The sequence below is a fragment of the Equus caballus genome, chromosome 1 (genome assembly GCF_041296265.1).
Source record: "Equus caballus isolate H_3958 breed thoroughbred chromosome 1, TB-T2T, whole genome shotgun sequence".
NCBI classification, from domain to species: Eukaryota; Metazoa; Chordata; class Mammalia; order Perissodactyla; family Equidae; genus Equus; species Equus caballus.
Genome location: NC_091684.1, coordinates 121954099 through 121980563, shown reverse-complemented (window position 1 = coordinate 121980563; position 26465 = coordinate 121954099). Strand labels below are relative to the sequence as shown.

Here is a 26465-nt window from a genome sequence, read left to right as displayed (position 1 = left end):
TTCAATGGAATAGCTAAGACTAGAAACCATTGGTAATTTTAAAGTATCAATATAAGATAAAGCAAATAAATAGAAATGTAGCCAATCATGTGGGAATTTCCATATCATTACAGAATTTAAATTAAGCAGTAATTCCTTAAGTCAAGGGAAACAATTTGAGTATGTAATACTTTAAATACCATGGTAATGATTAATGGAAAAATAAAAGGACAAAATGAAAAGTATTAGAAAATACAGAGAAAGAAATGTATGATACTAATGCAAACATGTTTTTAAAAGAAAAACACAAAACTCAAAAGGCATAAAACAGAACATTATTGTATTTCAATACACAACTTTTGTACAACCAAAAAATAAAACACCACAGTAAAATGATGCCGAAAAGAAAACATGGTATTTCACTTGCAATGCATGACATATGGTTAACATCTTTAGTTATAAATGAGCTTTTAGAAATGAGCAACAAAGACACTCATACTCCAAGGGAAATGGAAAAAAACAAAAAGCAGAGGAAAATGAAATAACACAAATGACTAGTAAGGATTAAGGATATACGAAGATGATGGAGACAAACAAGAGAAGAAAAAAAGCAATTTCTTCGTAATATCGCATTGTTAACGATTAAAACACTGACATCTAACATGTGTATCATTTTACGAAACAGAACTCTCATGAACAAACACTGGGAGACAATAGTGATGAGGACTCTCTCTCTATGATTAGGGGGAAAGCTGTAGTTTTGACTCAAAACATAAATTTTTGGACATCCCTAGTCCTAGCAGTTCCAATTCTCTGAAATTATCAAAATAATTTATCTGTATGCCTTTTTACGGCATAGAAAATTTATAGACATAATATGGGCCAAAAAGAGAGTTGCATTATCAATCTGTTTATCAACACACCCCAAAAAGATGTGCACAAAACTACACTGACAGTAGATAACGCTGGAGAATAGAATTATGAGGGGAAAAGGGCATGAGTTAAAAATACCATACTTCACAAATTTCTATACCTTTAAAATCTTGAACAAGATGATTTTTTATGAAATAATTTTAAGTTGATCCTGTGATAAGTGAAAATTATAAATACATGCACTTAATACTTATGGGAACACTGAAATGAAGCCTTGCAATTACACCATCCTGAGATTCTGTGTAATAACGTCTCTGGCATTCAAGCTACTGAGATTTAGTCCAATGGCAACAATGAAAACTGTCAACAGGCCTGGTTACAATTCTCTCCAATTACACTCTTTAGATTACTTTAAAACATGAGCTTTCTCAGTCCGGTTTTTCTGATCTGCAAGGAGTGTCCACTGCAACACACGAAAGAGTCTCCATACATTATGAAGACCATCTTTTGGTTTGATGAAGATGGTGTCAGAAGAAATGGCATCAGTTTCCTATTCAGTCATCACCTGAGAGGACACAGTGGGATCATCAGTAGGAACTAATAAAATTTCTATGTACAAGAAATGCAACAGGCATTCTATGAAGAAATAACAGGTGGATCAAAATTGCTGTTTGAATTTTATAATAGTAAGAAGGCCAGATACTGTTACTCTTTCTTCTTACACCTTGCTAAATGGACATACCTCCTCATGTTGTCTGTGCCTCTTTTCAATTACGCATTTGGTTGCTTATATCACTAGATCACTCTCGTTCAAACAGAAAATTATTTCACGCAATCTACATGCATTTCTTCCTATACAAGCAACAAGAGTGCCTAACCACCATAGTGAAAATAACAAAAGGAGAAAAAATTAACTGCATTAAAGCTATGGAAGCTACAACGTAACTTAGAAAAAGATTTAGCTCCTAACCCAGTATTCTAGCTGGCTATCAAAATTGCTGGGTAGGTACTTCCTCAAAAGTCATTAATCTTCAATTTAGCTATGATTTATCCTAAGGAAAAAAACATTTTCTGATTAAAACCTTCACTTTCAAGGTTATTCCACGGATAACAGATAGGCAATAACACTCTCTGAGAAAGAATGTTTAAGAAATTTGTCATCATTCACTATTGGCAGTACATCCCATGAATTACCTTCCTAAAGGACACGATGGGGAATGAAGGAAAAATGAGAAGCACAAAAATCATGGTGTGTCAGGAGCTAGCATTCACTATTTTTCTATAAGATCATGGTTTCATTAACAACTGCCCCTCTCACTCTTTTGACAGTTTCACAGCTTTAGTAGTTATATTACACATTTCAGCATCAGCGTATTGCACCTGGTTCTTCTCTCTTTTGCATTCCCCAAACTGACTTTATCTCAAAAATCTTGTAATTTTTTTTCCTTTCTCCACCCCTTATCTTTTGCCTAATTTACTCCCAAAGTCATAAAACAAGTCAGCAAGACTTTATTCAATTCCCACAGTGAGTAAGGTTTTTGTTCAAAACTATCCACGAGAAATTCAGTCTGTGTGAGAAGTGATATTCTGAAAATCAATTTAATAATTGATTTAATAAGGATACATGATTTGATGAGAACATTGTGAAAGGACCCAAAAATGTAAAAGAAAATACTGAAGCTCCACAGCTCTTAACTACTATGCCTTCTTTCATCCAGTCCTACATGTAGTCTGGGTCTCCAGTTACCTTGGCACTCTCTCACTATAAGACGGAATCTCTGCTGGAATTTGGGCTGGTCATATGACACTGCTGGCCAACAGAATATGGCGGAAGTGATGCTACATGACTTCTGAAGCTATCAGAAAGGCCACACCACTTTCACAAGGCTCTCTTCTAACACTCATTCTTACGATGCTTCCTCTGTGAACCTGGCTGTGTGAAAGTACTCTAGTTGAAAGCCTCCAGTAAGCCCAGCCTTCCACATCACCACAAACCAAGTGCCAGATATGCGAATGAAGTAGTAGATGTCTGAATCTCTCTCAACCACTGGGTCCTTCCCAGTTGATCCTATATACATTCTGGCACTGTCAGAAATCTTCACCCACAGAATCTACGGAATTAACACAATATTTTATGCCACTAAATTTCAGGATAATTTTTTACTCAGCAATACATAACCTGAAAAGATCTCAATACCCACTAGCTGCCACAAAAAGTTCATTAACTTAAAGAGAATATCAACTCTTGTCTAACCAAAGTGCCCCCTACCCCCTCCCCATCAAATGAGCACTCAACTGTCCTTACAATCATATCGCCAAGGGGTACTCCTAGGACCAGAGATGGCAGTGACGAACACCTGAATGAGGAATATTGCAATAGAGATCCAGTGGCACCGATTCTTGGGATTAAAAATGAACTTGGTAAAGTATCTTTTCTCGGAATTATCATCTCCTGATGGGGAAAAAAAGAACATCGTAATGTAAGGTCCACACCACTCTGATGGAATAGCTAAAGAACGAGTTAAGTGGAGGTTCATGCTGAACTTTGTTACAGATTTAACACAAACTATTCCTCATCAATAAACCCTCTAGCTGATTCAATTCTCCAATGTCATCCATGACTTTACTACTAGTACTTTTCAATATCAGCACCTTTTTTAGGTTTCTATAAACTTCTCCCTTTATCACACTACAAAACTATAATTGCAAAATGAGTTTGTCTATTTCATAATTTCCAATTCTTAGACAACTGATCGTTTCCTTTATACCATTAGTTACGTTGCCATATTTGGTCATAAATAAGTAAATTAATTGAAACAAAACTCAATCTCTTACACTCTGCATATACTCTACAGCTTTAATGAGTTAAACATATCTTTTTAAATAATGAATTTACTCACTAATTTTCTGGCATGGGTGAAAATCCCAAATTGCCAAAAAGAAGAAAGTCTGTACCAGCATTATTTTCCTGAGCCTAGCCAAAACCTCATCCTTCACAGGACTTCTTGATCCAGAACCTTCTTACCTTTGATTCATGGGTAAGACTTATGAATCAAGGAACTCCATAAAAGAGGAATGTTCCTGATGATGTCACAGCTGTACTCAGATTATCTGCAAATGTTTTTCTTCCATCATATCCAACTGCAAAGTAAGTATACAAATGCAATATAGCCAAGGTTAGATACAAATGATACATCAGGACATACAAATTAAGATGGCTTTAGAATGGTCAGGAACAGTAAATGGAGATAATTAAACACCCAGCAAATATGACTGCCCAGAGAGAACCTTTTTACTTTCTCATCTTTTCAAACCATCTTCAGCACAAATGTAGAGAATATTGAAACATTGTTCATGCTAATTCTGAACAATCTAAAAAATTTAAGACCTACTTTAATCTATTCCCCAATTTCTTCCATTAACTACCTCATCCCAAGAACCTCTTCCTCCAACAACTTGATATAGTTAGTAACCATAAATATGGCATTGCCTTATGCAAATTTACCCTTTAAAGAAAATTTCAAGGACTATTTTCATCCCTCATCTTTTTTGTCAACCCAAATAGAATTGTTTAGTACCTACCTCAAATCCCATCTTCTCCCTTCTTTCCTTGGGTGATCCAATACTCTGTGTTCACTCTGTAAAACTCTCTGCTGCACAAGTCTCTAAATCACATGCTCTTCATGACCACTCAAAAACCACTCATAATGGCCACTGAGAATACAAAGTTGGATACAACAGCCCCAAATCCCAAGATGTCGAGAGGCAAGGACGAAGACAGGCACAAACTGCTGGTATCTTTAAAATTCCCTCTGTTTAAATGTTCCTTTTGAAATAGCTTTAAAATTTCAAATGCAGAAAGTAGAAGCAGTCCTTCTATTCCTCTATCTCTATACAGTTATGTTAAAACTTTTTCATACGTCCTTCCAGATATGTTTTTATTTAATAATTCATATATTCATTTTAGATTGTCATGTAGCAACATACAAATACATAAACAATGTTTTACTATTTAAATTATACATGTACAAAAATTCCAAAAAATGGTAAAATAATCACCATTAAAATAACACTGACCAGTAAGCATTACTTAACACGATAATCATACCAGGATAATCCCATTCCCCAGGAATAGTAACCATTAACACTTCAGTTTGAAAAACTGGAGGCATATAGACACCATTGTAAACACAATTAATTGATGTTTGTTCAAAAATGACAATTTTAAATATGACCTAAAAACAGCCTTCCATACGAGAATTTTTTTTTCAGTATTTGAATTACATTCATGTGACCAATAAGCTGTAATCACTACGACCTTTTATTGATGAGGATTTCAGATGTTCAAATTATTTGTCATCTCAATCTACAAAACATACTTTCTTCTTTGAGAGTTGCAATAGATAAAATCAAGAGCAAGTTATACCATTTTAAAAGTTTTACATACTCAATTATTATCGTCAGTGCCAAACTGTTTAAAAAGGTACACTGATTTATACTTTGATGAACACTGAATAGAATCTAAGAAATTTTCATAATTTATATTAGAGGCAACTGAGATGAAAGACTTTTGACATTTGTTTCTGACTATCACATATCAAATATAACTATTCACTGGAAAATTTTAAAGGTCCTCAAAAATTTTTTAAAATATTCATTATCAGAGGAATTCTGTTCACATATATGTGTATATATGGAAACAGACTAGGAAACAGATACAGAGCTACTTAATCATTTTATATAAAAAATTAACATACATGTAGCTATAACATGAAGTGGGCCTCTAGAAATGTTTAAGCTTAGAATTAAAATACTATCTCCATTTTTTTCAAAAAAAATGTGAAGCAATAAGTTAACAAATGACAAAAGAGAGTATTATCAAATCTATATCCCTAAAAGTAATTTTACCTGTATATGTGTATATATACCTTTATATCTATGCATATACATATATAAATTTGTAAAGAGTAAATTTATATAGTATAGCAAAGTGACAATTACTTTAGCAATGTGAGAATCTCCTGTGAATCTGTGATTTAAAATGATGATTCCTTCTCATGTCTTCCTTTTTCTTCCTAAAATTAAAAATACATCCAGGGGTATTTTTCTTTGTTTGTTCTAAGTATACAATCTAATGTTTTCTTCTACATGAAAGCTTAACAATCTGAGGGGATGTGTCTATCTCTCTTCCCAAAACTCAGTGAACAAACACCAAAATGTTAAACAGCCCTAAGAGGCCAATTATTAATTAATTACACAGCCAAAACATTTACATGAGACAATTTATGATATTTTACAATGAAATATTTACAGATTTATGTTTGTGAAACTCCATTCATCTAGAAAAACCACATTCTTTCAAAATACTACATCTGTTATTTACAAAGTTGTCTTGAATGTTGTCATGCAGTTGAAATACAAAACTATCATTCAAAGAGGGAAAACAAAATTTCTTATATAACATTTCCTATGTTTAAAGTATATAATGCCCAATATCAAGCAGTACAACTACAAAATTATGACTTAGATATCAATTTCACTAAGACATTGGAAAGAAAATAATGAAACCATGATATTTTACAATGAATTATTTACAAAATTATACTTTGTGAGACTCTACACATCTAGAAAAACTAGATGTTAAAAATTAAAAATTTACATCCTATTATTTACAAAGTTGTCTTGAATATTGTCATGCAACCAAGGGAACACATACAGAACCGTGTATAGTTCCAAGAGGTAGTAGAAAATCTCCTTGATAAAGTCATTTATATGCTGAATGTTAAAAACAAAAGAAAAAAATATATGGGGAGGTATGAATAGGCAGAGCACGGAGGACTTTCGGGGCAGTGATGGATCCAAGTTATCACAGATTTGTCCAAACCCATAGAATGTACAACACCAACAGTAAACCGTAACATAAACTATGAGTTTTGAGTGATTGCAATGTATCAATGTAGGTTCACCAATTGTAACAAATGTACTACTCTGTTGGAGAATGCTGATAAAGGGGATGATTACAGATGTGTTGCGGTAAAAGGTCTAAGGGAAATCTCTGTACCTTCCCTTCAATTTTGCTGTGAACCTAAAACTGTTCTAAAAAAATTAAGCAACATTAAAGAAATAAGTGAGGAAGTTCACTACATCCAGAAATACCACATAAATTTACATTGTCTAAGTTTTTTTAATATACAATTCATATTTGATACAATAGAAACTATTCTTCTATATGAGAATGAGGTAAACGCAAAATCCTGTCAATTCCTTCTAACGACCAAATTAATATACGATTAATTTTGTATAACCCCAAGAGTCTGTTTATCAACAATCAGTTTCATTGCCACGTTAATTTTAGAAGACAAGAGAACACATTTACAATGAATATTTACAAAATTATACTTTGTGAGACTCTCAATACATGTAGAAATACTAGATATTTAAAATTAACTATCTTACTTGCCATTATTTACAAAATTATCTTGGTTATTGCCATGTAACAGATAAACAAAGAAGTACATAACTCAGAGATTTTATAAAATGTTCTTTAGAAAACTGAATTGCATAATTAACTTCAGTACACCTGGAAAATAAGATATACCTACATGTTCCTGAAACTGACAGATATTTTTATATAAAATGGAAACAATTTAATGTTTATAATCTAATTTTTCTTTTAAATGAAAATATGATGTAAAAGAACTTTTAAATGTCACGATCTTCTCCCTAACATGATAATATATACATAAGGAACAAGAATATAGCTCAGAGAGTTTTAACTCAATTATGGTAATTTGTCTTTAAGGATCCCAGCAGTCCAATGAAGACTCCATATGGGTGAACTAAAAATATCAAAAGAAACTGGTTCTAACCTCTATCATTCCGTTTATCAACAGTTCTATACATTCACACTCAAAACGTTATAAAGCAACTATTATAAACTCAGTTATTTAAAAAAAAAAAGACCAAGCCATATAGTTTCTAAAAACATTTGCAAAAGTTAAGCGTTTCAACCTTACAGTTTAAAACCGCATGACTGAAACATACGGATGTCCACAATCTCTATAAACCAAAAAGAATAAAGCTAAAGCATCATATACTACAGACATGAGATCAGAAAACATCCAACACCCTTGTCCATATCCGTCACCACAAACCACTGAACATGCAAAAAACGCTAATTACTATACTGATAAAAAAGTTCCTGATATTTAAAAGTATATTCTATCAGCAATGTCTACATTTCTAGAAAGAAAAGGTGTTTTAAAGATAACTATAGTTCAACATGAATATATTTAGAGTGTGTGTGTGTGTTCATGTGTGTGTGCATGTGCCTGCATATGAAGAGGATGTTTCTACATGCCTAGGAAGTTAAGATGTTATACAAGAAGCTTGTCTATCATATATACAGCAGTCAAATGCTTCCCTGCTCTGTCCCAACATTTATCAATCAAAAAATTAGATAAGAAAAATCATACAAGTTACATATTTAAAAATATGAATGGCAATGACATATACTAACAAAAAAGATCTAATTAAAAAACTCAAAACACAAAAATAAACAAAAACCCTTAAAATCAAGCCAAACTCATGAATATGCTCATTCTACTGCACCTATGTTCAAACAGTAATTCTACCTTTAACATTTCAATAAAAACATATTTTCAAAATTGACAGAAGTTACATATTCAAAAATGTTTTATAAAATGACATTTATCTTCGATACATGAATCAAAGTAAAAATATAATCCCCATCAACCAAATACATCCCAAATGGACTCAGTATAGGAATTCAATTTACCAACGTAAAGTGTTTTCACCTTTGTCTATATCGGTTTGATCTTCAAAAATGTATGCCTATTAGCAAATCCTATGCAGATGTTATAAAACAAAGACTAACATTTGTCTACCATATATCTAGCAGCCTCACAGTATCCTCCAGGTACTAAATAAAGTTCAAAAACTAAAACTTCCTATATCATCTACCCTCAAACAACCCAAAGAACATAGACTAAAGCCCGAATGACAATTATTTGGCCAAAAAATGATGTTTCTATTTTCTGAATTTTAATAAACACTTGTTTCATACACATATATGTACATATGTGCATGCATGTGTATATATATATATATACACACATACACACACCCCCATATGTATATGTAAGCAATCCCTATAAATCAAGAACTGAAAGTTTAAAGCAAAACTATTACATATTCTAACTTTTTACACACAACTATCTAACAAAAACCCCTTCAGCTGCCCAATTATTTACTCATAGTGACAATGTGACAACCATTTGGGTAAGTTTTCATTCTACAATTAATATACTTACGAAACATGCAGATATAGTATTCTTATCCTTTAAAAAATAACTATGTCCATTATATACACATAATACATAAACATTCTTTTGATCGGCTCATGATTTAATGAACTCAGATTTGATACGCCATTGCTAACATTTCCCATAAAAACTTATAAATTGCTTAATCAACTAAGTACTTTAAAATAACAATTCACTATTATTAAAAGTTAAATTTCACCGGCAACTGAAAACTTTTGTAACCTATGCTATTTTACCACAAGTAGAGGTTTCTCTATGTTATACAAAGGACTGTGTTATTTGTGTGCAAACGTTTCTAAAACCAATAAGCAAAGGCAGACCACCAGTTACAAGGACATTTCCACCATGATGAATCTTGTCATAAAACAATGACATGTTAGATGAGATACTACACATTGTATTTACCACAACCTAAAAATAGAACCTACTGATTCAATGAACACAGAGGCTAGATCTAACCATCTCTTTTGGCAAACAAAAATGGTTCTACCTTTATAAGTTCAAATGAATTTACAATGATGTCTATACATGTAGAAAACTAGATGTTAAACAAAAATATCTAACATTAATAACAGTTTATAACAAAATGTATAACAATATCTACCAGAAATGAATTAATGTTCAGAGGCAATTTAAACAATTGCAGTGGTGGAAGGGGAAAAGTCTACCTCTCTTTAACATTAGAATATTTTACAAAACATATGTAGATTACCAACATCTGAGCATGGAGTAACGCCTGGAGGCTGTTCAAGAACTCTCCTTGTATATATGCATGCATATATACATACACAGCCCTCCAAAACGTCTTATTCTCTATCTCCTGAATTCAGCTCTTTTACAAAGCAGTCTAGAAACACCTCTCAGCAAGCAACAAAATTATATTTTAACAATTGAAATGACCAAAATGTCAGCCACTTCTATGCTTGATAAGATGATATAACAGTACTTTTTTCATGTGTATACAGAGCAATAAAAAGCCCACTCAACCCTGAACAGGCAAAGTGTTCATTGAGGCTGGCCTCTTGTGCAACAATCTCATTTTGAGAATAAAATCTAATGCCATACAAATTCTAACATATAAAGACCATTTACAGAATAACATCTACATCCACATAAAGCAGCCTTAATAAAATTTCTTACAGACAGTTGTATGCAGAACAATCCTACTCCCCGCAAAAAACCCACAGCAATAATCCGATCAAATGATTATAAATACACATCATTCAGAGGTATTCTAATTATTCTATTTCTATAATCATCTATTAAAATATTTCTATGTATTTTAGCAAACTCTGTTAGCAATCACAATACACTAAGAAATGTCACAAAGCAATTATATTGTTATTTCATACAAAGCATTCTCAAAATGCACATGAATAACTAGTGCCTTAACTTTTTTTCCTGATTAACGTATTAGACACTCACCATGCCCATTTCTTTTCTCCTATCCATAAGCGCTCAAACAATGAATAGAGAATTATGTATAGCTTTACAAAATGTCCACAGAATTCCTTCCAAAAATCTTTGTGAGATACGATTTTACCAAACATATTTTTAGAAACTTCCCTAGGAAACCAGCTCTATTATCACAGCAACGATTTAAAAAGTATCTAAAAATAGTAGATTCATGTTTATAAATGTAAGTCTCTATGCTTCAGTATTAGAGTCCAAGAAAAACTAAGCTAAAAGAGAATACAATAAAACTATCCCATGTTGAAATTTTCATTCTCTTCATTTCCTAATATGCAATATACAGTTCATATATATTCATCATTCACTTAGTATGTTATATTTCCATTTCAATCATATTACCCAAACACAATTTTCCGAAGTATTTCAATAAATTCTTATGCTATATATGTCCAGTAGTTAATAGGATCAGATTCCAAGCTGCTTTAAAATGCTAGCTCCAGCAGGGGTGTCGGAGGGGAGGCCCACACTAAGATCTGTTTATCACATACACATACAAATATCACATATGCAAGGCTTTTACTGGTAAATCTTTTGAAGGCAAGTTGATACTCCATAGCAAGCAAGACACGGTTTTTCCCCCCTCAAATCCAAATGTAAACATTTGAAAGGCAAGATGAAGTTCAGAAGAGTATAAATCTATTTTTATTTTGTCTGTGATGATGTAGCTGGTGAAGTTTCTAGCTGAATTCAAGATGTGCTGTTCTTCCCTTTCTATCCACATATTCCTGCAAGGTTGGCTTGTGTGTACTTGACATTGTCCAGACTAGCCCAATACTACTCTCGTTTTATCCACTTGAAATAATTTTCAATTCAGTAGATACCCCCTCACACACTTCCATTTTTGGGAGGAATGCGGAATGAGATGCTGTCCTGATGCTGTTGGACCAGGCAAATGAGCAGAGTCGAGGATCAAGAGAGTGGCTCTACACAGGTGCCCTGACCAAAGACCCCTTAAATCAGCATGAGGTTTAAACTTCGATAGCAGTCTGTAAGTAAAATTGCTCAGAATACTCCAGAAGAATTTGAAAACTACAGTTTTATGAATGCAGGAGCAGTCACTCAGGCTAGTCTCTCCTGCTTACTTACCTATGTTAATGGAAAAAAGATTTGCAAATCTACTCTAAATCTTCCTGGGTTGCAGTCACGTTGCTTCCTGCTGTACAAACTTCTAAAGATTCTTATGCAGAGGCTAAGTGTGAAAGAATGTCTCAAAATTTAAGAATCCAAAAGTTCAGTGACTAAAAGTGGAAAATTTCCAGTTTTGACAGTGGCAAAAGAGGCTGTAAATATTATCAGTTTATATAATCCTTGTCCTCTGATTATTGCTTATTTCTAATACTCCTGAAACATGTCAACTGCAGACTGATGAAGAAACATGATGTGGTGGTCATCTTTCCAAAAGACTGCTTTGGCAGATAGATGAATTAGAGAATCTGAGGCTAGAAGTAAAGCGACCAGTTAGAAGTTTTAATACAGTTAAAAGACAACAAAACTCTCAAATAGAAAGGTAGCTCAAATAGAGCAGCCATCTAAAGAAGTCTAAACAGTATCTATTGTGCAATAAATTTCCTAAGTTTCTGGATGAAATCCTTGTCCATCTTTCCTAAAGTCCATTCAAGTCCATGTAAGACAGCCACATCCTCACCTCCTAGTTTGCATCACCTTTTTACATCTTTGTAAAATTGACAGTCAAATGTATCATAGAATGATTTTAAAAGGATGTTTAAGTGAGTTTGAGATATTTCATGTTTACTTGCTATTATTTTGCTATTATTTTCTTCTTTGAATTATCACTACATTTTTGTCATTTTAGAAACAACTGGTTCAGGTCTTTTACACTGAGCTGCAGAAGATGTTTATGTTAAACATTACAAAAACCAAGGGAATAAATAACCAATATATTATGCCAACGTAAATAATATGACACATTTTCACATATTTTTATGCGGTCAAGTACTACACTACCCACTAACAAATCAACTGTCATATAATCTTCAACAACGATGTCCTCTTGATTTTTAAGAGATTTGTACAAGGGATAAGTTCAAATGAACATGTGGGTTTTCTTTTCTTTTATAACATGGAAGATTTCTTCTCCAGTGAGCTAGTCTGAAACAGGTGGAGGCATGCAATAAAAAGAGTAGACAACCTTAAGAAACACCCTTTTCTCTTTCCACCAAAGCCTCAAATCAAAATTTGTCATTCCATTTAAGTATTTCTCTAATTGATGGAAGAGGCAAATTGGGTGTAAGATACTATCACCCAATTCCATTCCCAGAAACACGGCACAATAAAATGCACTCATTTCTTGACTCAAACCCTTACAAAGAATGAGAAAATCAAGGGTTAAACTGGAAGCCAAATTTTTCCTATAACGCAAATTTCTTGTACTTTTTGTTCATTCATGCATTGATTCTACCAATAACTATAATAATACACCAATATAACGAAATTATTAACTATCCATCAAACACCTACTAGATGCTAATTATTATGCTGGGCCTTAGAGAACAGTAATAAATGCTACCAAAGCCTCTAGTGAACCATTAATGTTTTGTTCCTCTCATAAAGAAAGAATACCAGAAAAGTCGGTCTATGTCTTCTTGTAAGCATTTTTCCAAATCTTGCCATATTACAACCTTACACAAACAAAATTATTATTCACTAAGTCGAGGCTTTCATGAAAGTTTCTTCCTTGTGACTTCAGCAATTTTTGAGGGATGGGATATTTCTGTTGCTATTTTGACATCACGTGGGATCATAATTCACTCAGCCAAGAAAACAACCAATCTATCTAAATTCAAAGCCACAGTCTCCAGCCAAGACTAGAGAGGGCTACACATTATGCAAAGGATAATGAGAAAAATACCATGCCCCAAATTTTCCATGCTACAAAAATAATAAAATCAGTATCACTGCAATAATTTATTCTCACAGAAATCTTAAGTTATAATTTTTTTAAAATCCTGTGTAATTTCTTATTCTTTTCAGTCCAAGCCACAGAAAAGAAGTCTCCTTGTTTAAAGCCTAGGTTCCTTCTTCAGTTGCAATAGGATGGGGAGTGACTCTGACTTCCTCTATATCTATGTATCTACATTCTTCAGCACTTTCAAACCTGGAGGAATCCCAAATAAAGTGGCTAATTTTCAAAATTTATAAGTGGACAGTCCATTATAACACTATTCCCATAGAGAAGCATCATTAGAATATCAGATTTCAATAACTAAATATAGCCACTGGAGTATCTGCAGCCAAACAATAACATATGTTGACATTTCCTAAGAAAACAGTATTTCTCAAACTCAACACCCAGAAATCCATTGGTATTGCCAGTTTATGGCCCACTTAAAATGATTTAGAAGTGGATGCTTAAAATAAAACAAAACATATGCCTATATGCCAAGTAATTCAAATTATGCATAGTTCTATGACTAACATAGAAGAAAAACTGGATAAACCTTACCCCAAAAGTGCATTAGGCAGAAATTACTATGTCTAAGAAATCAACACACTATTCACTAAGATCGTATCTACTCTTTTTTTTTTAAAGATTGGCATCTGCACTAACATCTGTTGCCAATCTTTTTTTTTTTCTTCTCCTCCTCCCCAAAGCCTCCCAGTACATAGTTGTATATTCTAGTTGTGAGTGTCTCTGGTTTTGCTATATGGGACGCTGCCTCAACATGGCTTGATGAGCCATGCCACGTCCGCGCCCAGGATCCAAACCAGTGAAACCCTGGCCCACCGAAGCAGAGCAGGAGAACTTAACCACTCGGCCATGGGGCCAGCCACTACTCTTAAAAATGTCCAATCCCATGGCAGAGTGGATAGCTTTGTGCACTCTGCTTCAGCAGCCCAGGGTTTTGCCAGTTTAGATCCTGGGTGCAGACATGGCACCACTCATCAAGCCATGATGAGGTGGCACCCCACATACCATAACCAGAGGCACTCACAATTAGAATATACAACTATGTATTGGGGGGCTTTGGGGAGGAGGAGAAGAAGGAAAAAAGAAGAATGGCAACAGATGTTAGCTCAGGTGACAATCTTTTAAAAAGAAAGCTTTAAAAATATCTACTGATTTTTGGAAGTTTGTGTTTATTGGTCATTTTTATTCAACATAAACTTAATGGAAATGTATAGTTGATTATTAAGAAAATTAGCAAAAATAGGTTTCCTCAAATGAGGTACATAATTTAAAGTACATTGGCATTTTGTTATAAGATACATAGATTCATATTCTCAAATAAATTGTAGGATTGTTTCCCCTATCACACATTTGACCCCAATGACTCTTATTAGTCACTTCTATTTTTTTATTATCTTGCAAGAAAAAAATACAGTATTTTGCACTGAAATTGATTATAAGACAACTACTTTTCCTTTAAAATTCCCTGCTCATTTTCATACTTATAACTATTCTATAACATATTTACTTATGTTATCCATATAAATTAGCAATCATAATAGCACTTTCAGAAAATACATATTTAATTCTGAATAAAATTCAGTTGTTCTCCATATGTGGTACCTAAACCAGCAGCATCTGTCAGACCTAGACCTACTGAATCAGAAACTCTGACCCAAACTGTACAAGCCCTTGAAATGACTCCCATACGTACAAAAGTTTGATTTAATCAAAGCTGCCTAGAAATGTACAACTCTTTATCCATTTAACTAACCACTGCAGGAACAGACATTTGAGCAAATCTTGCTCATCACAATCATCTCAACAGAAGACACAATATTGCCAACAGTCAACAAGAAAGGACACAGAACCTACCATGACAAAGCAGCCTGAGACCCACACACTGAAGTTGAACAGAATATAGCAGGTAAATGGTAATTCTGACTCCTAAGTTACCCCAACTGTTCCAGTAGTCAAACAGGGGAGCTTTCCTACTGACAACAATGGAAACAATCAAAACAATCCAGATACTGCTCTAAATCTACATGTCTCCCTTCTCACTTGAACAAGACAAGGACATGCTACAATAACTTTAAACCTTGTTTTTTTCCTTTTTCTCTTCCTTTCATCTACCACTGCATTCTGTGTCTACTGCTAACTCATTCCTTCCATTACTCTCTCACCAAATTGCACCCATCATAAATTAGATTGGCTGGACCTCAGATTTCCCTTTGCAAGAATGAAAGCTGTCATTAGGCTCAAGAAACAATGAGTCTGATCATAAAGCCAATCCTCCCTTCCTCCAAAAGAAAAACCCAAAAATTGATCCTCTTCCAGGGATTCATATTTAAAAGGAATTTTCTTTATTTCACTTCTAAAGAAGCATCATCCCAAGAATGGGGTTATTTGGATGGGGCTAAACCAGCAACTACCACTGTATCCATTCTCCCAGAATAACTGACCACTCTGAATTGCACCAAAAATCCGAAGTCAAATAACCCTATGACAAACACTACACCTCAACAGACCCCAAAATCATTTCTTTCCTTTCTCACCCAACTGTATGCTTCTAATCTGATTCAGTTAGTAGCAAGGTAGCTCACTTCTCTCAATTCATCTGGCATATCCCTACCAGCCAGGATTAGGATCAGGAACACTAAGAGAAATGAAACAAATCTGAGAGGTTATAAATATACTAAATTTTCTGGCAGGAAAACAGGGACTTGATAAGGAAAATAATTGTGAAAAAACGTGTCTACCTCGCTTTGAAAAGAATGTATTCTGGGCCGGTCCTGTGGCAGAATAATTGAAAGTTCCACACCCTCTGCTTTGGCAGCCCAGGTTCACGGGTTCAGATCCTGGTGTAGACCTACTCCACTCATAAGGCCATGCTGTGGAGGCATCCCACACACAAAATAGAGGAAGACTGGCACAGATGTTAGCTCAAGGGTAATCCTCCCCAAGCTAAAAGGGAGGAACACTGACAATGGATGCTAGCTCTGGGTGAAATCTACCTCACCAAAACAAATTTAAAAAAGAATGCATTCTTCTGAACCCCAACACTTTTTCCCTATAAACTACTCACTTGTTATAGTATCAACACCCACATCATTTATTCATATATACACACACACCTCTTAAATTTAAGATGACTGTTTAAAGATAAGATCTTGATATATTCAACTGTCCACAGTACCTTTTTTTATATAGGTTTTCCTAAAGTATCTGTTTCCTTACTACTTAACCACCTAACAGCTAGTATAAGCAAAGCACAAGCACCTAATCATAGAATGCCGGTCACAGATAACAAAAGATCCATTACCTATACAAGTGAAGATAAATATTAAACACTGTGTTATTGAAAACCTGATTCAAAGAAATGCATACTATTTATCAAACAGTTCCTCTCTCCAGGATTCAGCACTGACAAGTACAAAAAGCTGATTTCATTCCCTTGACTCACAAAGAGTCAAAACTTCTAAAGCTCCATCTGTGTCTGGCCAAGATAATTAAAGTGGTGATTTATTAAGGATTAGAGTAATCTCTCTGAATGTAACTTAATCATTCGTCTAAAAATATAAGTCTCATCTTAGACCAAAGCTGGGTCTCAACAACTAGCACTTTTTCATTCATGTGGTAACTGGAGCTGGTTCAGAAAGGTTGGGAACATGCAATCAGTAAACTTTAGCACAAACACCAACAGCATCCGTGTGAAGGTACTTACCAGATTCATTGTATTTCATCATAATATTAGTTTCTCTCCTTCCTGGACATCAGTTAAACACCTAGCACTGTGGCATTCAAGGTTTGATCCAAGAGGTGCTAAATTTCCTTTTTGCGTGTCCTTGCTTCCATCTCACCACACGCGTGCCTTCTCAGATCCAAGGATGTGCTTTCTTTTTTGCTTTCATCAGCATGCACATATATATAGTAAAAAAAAAAAAAAAGGAATTATCCCAGAATATCTATGAAAATAAAAAAGGGGTATCTGAGTAACTGGCAAAGTGTACTACTACACCTGCCATTTCTAAGTATTCAAAGTTTTCACATGTCAAGCCAACATTCTCTCAAGAATAATGTTCTCTGAAAAGTAATGAGGCACATTGACTGGATTTCAGAATGTCATTTTAAGCTCAAATTTTGAAATCACTTTGTTCAGACAAGGTCCTGTATCATCATGAACCTAGCCAAGGCCTCTGAAATAGTCTTACTTTTTCTTTACAAGGTTATTTTACCTGGAGTGGTTTAAGTTTCTCTTCTAAATGCAGCTAATCCAATTTTCAGCCTTGTTGCAACACTACTTGGTCGGATCCACAATGACAGGTCAGAAAATTCAGTGATCAAATTCTCTCTTCCTTTCAGTCATCAACTAAGCGGGCAAAAAGGCATTGCTTAAGACTGAAAAAGCTGCAACACAAAAAACCCATGATAACATGCCTTGCTTTACTTATTTAATAAAATTCAAGTACTGCGCATTTTTATATGTATAGCCAGTCTCAAAGGAATTGGAATGCAAAGATGACTAAGACAGAATCTAGCAATGTATTATCAACTGGATAAGATGTATTTGAAAATTTCATATAATATACCAGAGGCTATGAATACTTGCTGAAATCAATAAAAGTTTTATTTGAAATGAACACAGTATGTTTTTCTGATCTTTCAAATGAGATTATGAAAACTCTAGACAAGTATTACCTAATTCCATAAAATACTTGAATTGTTCTATTACAAGTAAAGACCTACAAGAAGTAAAATGTTTTATTACAAAAATTACAAGATTTCTGATCTCACTCATATATGGAATCTAAAAAAGGTGAACTCATAGAAACAGTAGAATAGTGGTTGCCAGGAACTTATGGTTGGGGGAAATGGGGAGATGTCGGTCAAAAGGGATAAACTTTCAATTATAAGATGAGTAACTTCTAGGGATCTAACGTATAGCATACTGATTATTGTTAACAATATTGTATTGTACACTTAAAATTTGTTAAGACAGTAGATCTTAAATGTTCTCACCACAAAAATACAATGGTGAACTATGTGAAGTGATAGAGGAGTTAACTAGATTTATTGTGGTAATCGTTTCACAATATATATCAAATCATCATGCTGTACATCTTAAAATTAGATGGTTTTTATCAATTATATATTGACGAAGCTGGAAAAAAATCATGGGACTTCTAAATTTTGACACGATCACATGATTGAGGACCAATGAATTTATGAAGGGATCTACATCACTTTTGACATGCATTTATACCAAGTCCAGTTAACCTACCATATAAACACAGACCACCGCAAATAAAAAACATAAAGGTTTAAGGTAGTATAACTATTAAATCCCAGAATTCTATTTGAAACTGTCTGTAAACCACAATAAAAACTATATTGATAATGCAATGTGTATATACTTATGGAGTCACAGTTAATAAATGTGACCAGGAAATCACTGTCCAACTGTGTTTTGGATGAAACACGTACTTACTTGAATGCAGGAATGTAGGAAAAATCCTAAGGGACAGAAAGCACTTACTGCTTTTAAAATGTTTAGAATACAATTCATTTAGAGCAAAACGAATATTTGAAAGCTAGTATGTTGTTATGTGTGCCCACGGGAACCCTGCAAAAGCACAGATCTATCAACGTGTAACAAAAGAGCCACACACTTATTTTACATCCTATGTGCAATTATATAAATATGTCTCCCGAGTTGTCTTTTAGTCTATGTCCCACAGTCAGAATTCTCAAAAAAATCCAAGGAAGCTCTAGGCAGAGAATATTATCACCACCAAACCCAAAAAGCCACTAGAAGCATCTTGTAGAATCTTGAATTCCTGTCACTCACCTCTAACTTGCTAAAGAGGCCATCTTTAGTTAAGGAAATATGAGAGAACAGGTTCTCCTCAAACATGCTGCACGATCGCTCATGCCAAAATCAAAGGGCCATCCATGCCAGCAGTTCTATGTAGAGGGACGTTTTCCTTCCAAAACTAGAAAAAGTACCACAAATTATTCGAAATTGGTCCACAGAACAGACTTCTTAGAAAACAAGGCTCTTCACATGCCACCTACATAATTTTTAGAGCAAAAGTAGCTGTCATATATCAGCTTTGCCTCCAGAGATCTAGATAAAGAACTTTTCCTACAGCTCCGGTAGCCAGAAAGTTTCTTAACATTGATGAATTCTGAAAAAAGTATCATCTGTATCATATAAATCTCCTAAACCAAGGAAGGCGTGGCTACATTATGTTCCTTACTTGAAAGTGACCATCAATCCTGGAAACTACTTGGGAGAGATCAGACTACATAAAGTATATAATAAAGTATATAAAGATGGTGATGACAACGGTAATCATTTTTAAGGTCCCTTTTCCTTGGGAGACTGTTTCTTGAAAGGCCATGAATTAAAAGATGGAAAAGGTGGCATACATACAACGTCTGCTGATAAAATTAAAAGACACAATCAGTCTACCCATCTTAGGTTATTAAGGCTTAATACCAATCTCTAACTGCAGTATTTTATAAGCTAACTCCTACAATCAATAAGGATTCACTCATTGCCTAGTTGAAACCTTAGCCGTAAAACCTAAAATCCTCCTCCCTCTTCCTATTAAAAGTGATTTCATTGCTTCATAACGAACTCAAAGAGAACTAGATACTTGGACACTCCTTAACTACTGGAAAAGACTCTCTGCTCCTCTGAATACTTTCAGTAAATCACTAAGTAATGCAGTTGATGATAATCTGTAGTTTAGAGTCAACTATATTTTAGGGTGTAAGTTATCTTTATTTTAAGTAACATAGCTTACCTCAAACACATAACCTCCCTGGCTCCCTATACACAGGCTCTGCCGTAATTCAAAAATTTATAAGTGAATACTTACTCACTGGTAGGGAATGATGACTATTCCAGGATCATGTCATCTACTCTGATCACAGAAGGCCCAAGGGACCTGTAAAAGCTCATTAACTGAGGCAACCTTTCAAGGAAAAAAGAGTACCTCCTATTCCAAATGCTTGATTTAATGAACAAAGTCTGATTCAGTACCACAATTTCCTTTTATAGGTGGTCTTTCATCCCATCCCTTCAGTTATGTACGGCATAGTAAAGTGCAAGAGGCCATGTGTGAGTCTTAGTTCAACCACTTAACCCCCCTGGGTCAAGAGGTTCCTTATGTGTAAAAGATATTAAATGACACCAGTCACTGCACAAAGTGAAAGTTAGGAAACAAACAAGAAGCACAACCATTTTGTCATAACAATTAAAGAGAAAATTATATGAGTTGCTGAACAGGATTCACCTCATCCACAATAATGTCAAGACCAGAAAAATCCCAGTCATCACTCTGACCTCAACAAACGAATGGGCCAAAAAATGTACAAGTACCTCACAGTTTAATTGCTCTATGCATTTATTAGCTAATATTAATTCAGCAAAGAGGGGACAAAAGCTCACAATCACTCTACACAGTTTCACAAGACACACTGCAGGAGAAAAGTGACTAAGAAGAATCAATAGTATCCTAGGGTCTTGGTGGACGCATTCCTGGGGGAGGTGGACCTGGAAAAGAAAAAGTAAAATTAGAAAAGAACACATAAACATTCAGGGCTCTGGCTGGCAGCACTGAGCACAAGTGTATCCATTCACCTCTAATTCCTGGTGGAGGGGGTCTCATGCCTGGAGGGGGCATGCCTATTGGCGTCCCTCGAGCAGGAGGAAGTCCAATTGGTGGGCCCATGGGTGGTCTCATACCAGGTGGAGGAGCCATAATGCCTAGAAAAGAAAAATGGCAGCAATAAAAGCCTCATAAATCAGCTAAACTAAGATGACAGAATTAAACACAAGATAATATTTAAAGAAACAGGCCCAGTTACCAAGTAGAGAGTTGAATCATTTCTCCTTGACCATCACCATGTTAAGTCATCCCCAACTCAAGAGTCCATAGCCTTTCATTAAAAACCACTATTCAGAAATGGGAAACATATCCCAAGCAACTAGTTAGGTACTTAGGATGAGTCTGAATTCAGCATTTTTTTTTTGAATAGATGAAAAAATATTTTCCCCCAGCTTTATTGAGATATAATTGACATATAACACTGTGTAAGTTTAAGATGTACAATGTGACGATCTGATGCACACATATATTGAGAGATATTTACCACAATAAGGTTGGTTAACACATTCTTCAGCTCACATAATTACAAATCAGATGAAAACAAATACCGTATAATCTCATTTATACGTGGAATCTCAAAACATTGAACTCATGTAAACGGAGAGTAGAATGGTGGATGCCAGTCACTGAGAAGTGGAGGAAAGGCAGAGACGTAGACTAAAGGGTACAAATTTTCAGCCATAAGATAATTAAGCTCCAGGGATCTAATGTACAGCACGGGACTATAGTTAACAATACTGGATTGTTTACTTAATTCAGTATCTTCTTAGTGAGAGTTATCGTTAGTCATCACTTCCTCAAGATGATACAATCTCTTCACAGACCCCTACCTATAGCTCGTAACCAAATTCTTTTACTTCCTGTTCATCAATTCCTTACCTGGAGGTGGGGTTGCTCGGCCCACAGGTGTGGGTGGAGTCCCCCGTCCTGGTGGATACTGAGTTGGGGCTCCAGCAATGCTGGCAGTAGCAGCAACTGCAGCAGCTGCTACAGTGCCTCTTCCCTGTGGAGTCATTACCTGAGAAGGCACGGTCAGAAAAACATTAAAGGTGGGGTGTAGGGTGGGCATAAGGGGTGAAGGGGAGCACCTATGTGGTGACAGACAAGAAATAATGCACAACTGAAATTTCACAATGATGTAAACTATTATGACTCTCAATTTTACAAAAAATTTAAAAAGAAAAACATTAAAGGTAAGACACATCCTCACGTTACTCAAACACAGAAAATAACTGGTGGTCCATGACCTAATTAAATATGAAATTGTTACAGCAATTTTGCACTTCTCCCATTATTCTCATTTAAAAAATCTTGGCTCACTAACGCATTCCCTTTTAAATTGAATATGCCTCTAATTTAGTAAGTCCTTTTGCATTTCCTCAACTCTGTTTTATCCACCCAGATTTCTCTTTACTCACCAATGGTGGTAAATTGCTCATATCAAGATGGCTTTAATCTATTCCCTTCTTAATGTGTATTTGTGTCTCAGTTCTCTCTATAGCATATGCTGCTTACACAGTAGAGGGTATACACTCAGGCTTTTAAATCTCCTCAGCCTCGAGTTCTAGACACTTTCTCCCAATAATATAAAACCTTCTCCTGGTTCCTCACCTGTTGGGATGGCCCCCCAACCCCTCGAACAGGGCCTGCTAACCCAGCAGGAGCCTGGGGTATTGGAACACCAGCTGGAACACCTCTGCCAGCTGCCCTGCCAACGCCAGGGCCTCCTGCAGCTCCAGCAAGTGGTACTCGAGCAATGCCAGTCTGAAACAAGAAAAATTATAGCTTGAAATCAAATGATTTACCAAACTTATCATTAATCTTATTCCTAAAAGATCACTCCTTCCCACCATTTTCCCACACGACCTATCTCAAATTAGTTCTGTATTCAAAGGAATAAATGGAGAAGTGCACCATGGAGGCATTCTGCAGATTAAATGCACATTCATCAAATTATGAGTATATATATTTTTATGACCCTACCAATAGAAAATAAATCAGAAGCTCCTTCCCTTATCTAGGTAGTACCCAGCACATAAAAGCATTCATCAGAAAACCCTTAATCCTCAAGCATAGACAAGCAAGAACTGACATCGAGTGCTGGGTACACTTTACTTGACAAAGGTACATAATACTGTGCCTCTGTTGTACTCTGCTTTAGCAAACATCTCAAGTAACGTGATGCCCTTCCACATTAATGTTCTGTCCTGCCCTACACCTTCCTTACATCTTTAGGGGGTGGTCCCTCCACAGTCATGGAAACCAAGTTCTCCCCACGCAGCAACACCAGACCCAAAACTCGCTTTTCTTCACGCTCTGGCTGCTTCGCATTCTTTGGCCTATAAATCAGAAGTAAACTTCAGTAAGATAAGTTAGGGATTATTCTACTCTAAAATATTTACAGATCATTAGGAATCAATTAAGATAATAACAGATGCCAAGATGCTCAGGCTCAAACAGTTACTGAGTTGTGACCAAAAATCTAGACTCAACTGATAAAGGTGAACAGTAAAGCTCTTTTGCTGTCAAACTTTAATCCTCCAGAATATTCCCTCAATGTTCTACTATAGCAAAACATTTCCTCTTTGTGAAACACAGATGCAAATGGCATGGCTAAGACTCAAGAAAGACAAAACTGAAACCTCAGTTTTCATATGTTAAGATGCAAAGTAAATCTTTTAAAATAATTTTTTACCTAGTAAGTAAATCTTGATGGCAGACAACTAAAGAAATGGGAAAAGTAAGAGGCAAGTGTATTTCTGGCCTTACCACTTACTATATAACCATGAAAAATAAAAAAAATAAAAACCTCTGTGATTCTAGTTTCTTCCACTGTCAGCAGCAAACACCATACATGCATGCCGATTATATCATGTGTAAAAGCAAGTGACACAATGCCATTCAACAAACCCCAGTGAGTACTACCAGACAAAAATGCATGACCTTAAAGCATTATTTTGATGAAATTATCCCTGTAACTTAAGAGTGAAACAGACAAATTAAGAATATGCCAAGCTTTCATCAAATGCCTTTAGTGTTTATCAACATCATAAGGCTTTTTATTATTTCCAGTAAAGAAGTGGAATATTTAAACAAAAAAAGATTAACACTGAAGCATCTACCATCCAGAATTTCTGGAATTATCAAACTTGGTGTACAGGAAGGAGATTAAGAATAAATGAGGGGCCACCCGAGTGGTTAAGTTAGTGCACTCCACTTCAGTGGCCCAGGGTTTCACCAGTTTGGATCCTGGGCACAGACATGGCAGTACTCATCAGGCCATGCTGAAGCATCCCACATAGCACAACCAGAAGGATTTACAACTAGAATAGACAACTATGTACTGGAGGGCTTTGGGGAAAAGAAGAAGAAAAAAAAAGCTTGGCAACAAATGTCACGCTCAGGTGCCAATCTTAAAAAGAAAAAAAAAAGGAAGAAATAAAAAGGGAAAGACAAGGACTATGCTATGAATTCTATTCAAATTTGACTAAGAAAAGACTTAAGACTACAGCAGGCAGGCAATGTTGAATATCACCTTTTTCTTTATATTTAATAATCCTAAGTGAAGTGGGCAAATTAAATTTCTGAACACTGTATCATTAACTGTGGGAATAGAGGAAATCAAGCCAAGGGTCAAGGTGATCCATTGTTAAGTTCTGCCCCAATATAAGAGTCTGAAACACAGTCATCTTGGAAATACAGAGATATTACAAGCACCGACCCAAATACTCCAAATAAAATGTCAACTGAGTGAAAGTAGGATGCCGAGTTCTATGCTCTTGTTGCATGTAGTCCAACAGCACCCTGTTAAAGGAAGCTCCCCAATCACAGGTACAAAGAGAGTGGCCTCATGTGATAAGGTTCAAGCATACAGAGGTTAGTCATGAATAAATGAAATGGGTAAATCACAAAGACAAATAAATAAGCAAAAGGAGAGACTGACAGCAAACCAACAACGAACATGATTCAGACCAAAAAAAGGGGCATGAGAAGAGGCTGGATGAAAAGTGCTAGACCTGGCACGGAGTACTCTAATCACATCCCAACTCCTCAATCATGAAAAGAAATTGTTGTTCTTAAGATTCCTTCAGTCTGAAGGAATGCTGCAGAAGCCGACCAATTAAGAACATTCCTCAATTTTTATGATAAACATAACTTGATATTTTGATTGCACTGTACAGTTTTATTCTCAGTTAAGTTCATGATTGTATTTGGAAACTTAAGTAGTGTCGATACAGTAACTTTAAGACAGGGAGACTGATTCAATTCAGAGAAGAGGCCAGGTGGTCAGACAATACACCAGCCTTGCCACATTTTCCCTGCCTCCTTCAGTTATCCTGTATAAGCCCTTACCCCTATATTGTGCCTTTCCCTCAACCTTCCATTACCCAAACCCAAAGTGGTCTTACTTGATCTTCCTGAACTCATCACAATCACAGAGGATCAAGTTCATATGCTTGTCAAAAGCCTTAAAGGTACCAATGAAGATTCGGCCATCCTGTAGGATACATCTCATTCTATAGTCAATGTGCTGCAGCATCTTACTGCTCTTTCCTACAGTCTGGAAGGGGTAAGAGAAGAGTCAGTCATCAGCTTATCTGCAGCTATTTTCTAATCCTATCGCATTTCTTCCTCACTCCTATACCAATCCAAATCTGGTTTCCCTAACACTTCCCCCCTTCCACATTTTCTCCAACATTCCTCCCCACCTTTTCAAGATCCGGGACAAAATTTGGACCCAGGACCAATATACTCCTCAATGGATCTCTCTACTTCTCAGAATCTCTCCCTATGCAGTTTCCCATCATCCTAAATATATTTACTCCCCAACTGAGATTCCCAAGCCAGTTCCCCTTTAGTATTCCATCATTCCAATCCTCCTCTCCCAATTCTAATCCCAAATCCAACCCTCCTATGGAACAGTTGACCCTGTGGACTATTTTTCCCCCAGACACTAGCCAAACAATGGGAAATTCCCACCTCCAAAAACTCCCATCAACCCAATGCAAATACAGTGCACAAATTTTTAGTTCCCCAAAGGCCTCTGCCCTAGTTCCATCACAACCCATATCCCATATCATTTAGAACTTTTATCAGTGCTTCTCAAACTTTTTTCTCTTTCATTTTTGTCCTACTAAGGCACCTTTTTAAAACATTTTTATCCTAATCACCCACTCCACTGAAATTTTAATATGCTCATATGCTATC

General features: G+C 35.4%; 1 protein-coding gene and 2 non-coding genes across 6 annotated transcripts in view; all 3 read right to left on the bottom strand.

The window, feature by feature from the left end:
* Nucleotides 1–302: 302 nt before the first annotated feature.
* Nucleotides 303–26465, bottom strand: part of SNRPN (small nuclear ribonucleoprotein polypeptide N) — a 32284-nt gene continuing 6121 nt past the window's right edge. For 2 of the 4 annotated variants that reach the window (XM_023651898.2, XM_070268512.1), the window contains 11 exons: nucleotides 25667–25818; nucleotides 23485–23596; nucleotides 22869–23021; nucleotides 22137–22275; nucleotides 21230–21355; nucleotides 19427–21142; nucleotides 17303–17985; nucleotides 4435–12109; nucleotides 3878–3993; nucleotides 3158–3304; nucleotides 303–1417 (listed from right to left, as the gene is read on the bottom strand). In XM_023651898.2, the coding sequence (XP_023507666.1) occupies nucleotides 21105–21142; nucleotides 21230–21355; nucleotides 22137–22275; nucleotides 22869–23021; nucleotides 23485–23596; nucleotides 25667–25818 (720 nt within the window). In that variant the 3' untranslated portion in view covers nucleotides 303–1417; nucleotides 3158–3304; nucleotides 3878–3993; ... (1 more) ...; nucleotides 17303–17985; nucleotides 19427–21104. The remainder of the gene's footprint in view (nucleotides 1418–3157; nucleotides 3305–3877; nucleotides 3994–4434; nucleotides 12110–17302; nucleotides 17986–19426; nucleotides 21143–21229; nucleotides 21356–22136; nucleotides 22276–22868; nucleotides 23022–23484; nucleotides 23597–25666; nucleotides 25819–26465) is intronic. The other 2 variants (XM_070268517.1, XM_023651895.2) reach the window with 2 other exon arrangements.
* On the bottom strand, nucleotides 15794–15865 carry LOC111769764 (small nucleolar RNA SNORD108). The gene has a single exon (XR_002802580.1). It is a non-coding gene; the product is annotated as a small nucleolar RNA SNORD108 (small nucleolar RNA).
* LOC111769765 (small nucleolar RNA SNORD107) lies at nucleotides 17689–17762 on the bottom strand. The gene has a single exon (XR_002802581.1). It is a non-coding gene; the product is annotated as a small nucleolar RNA SNORD107 (small nucleolar RNA).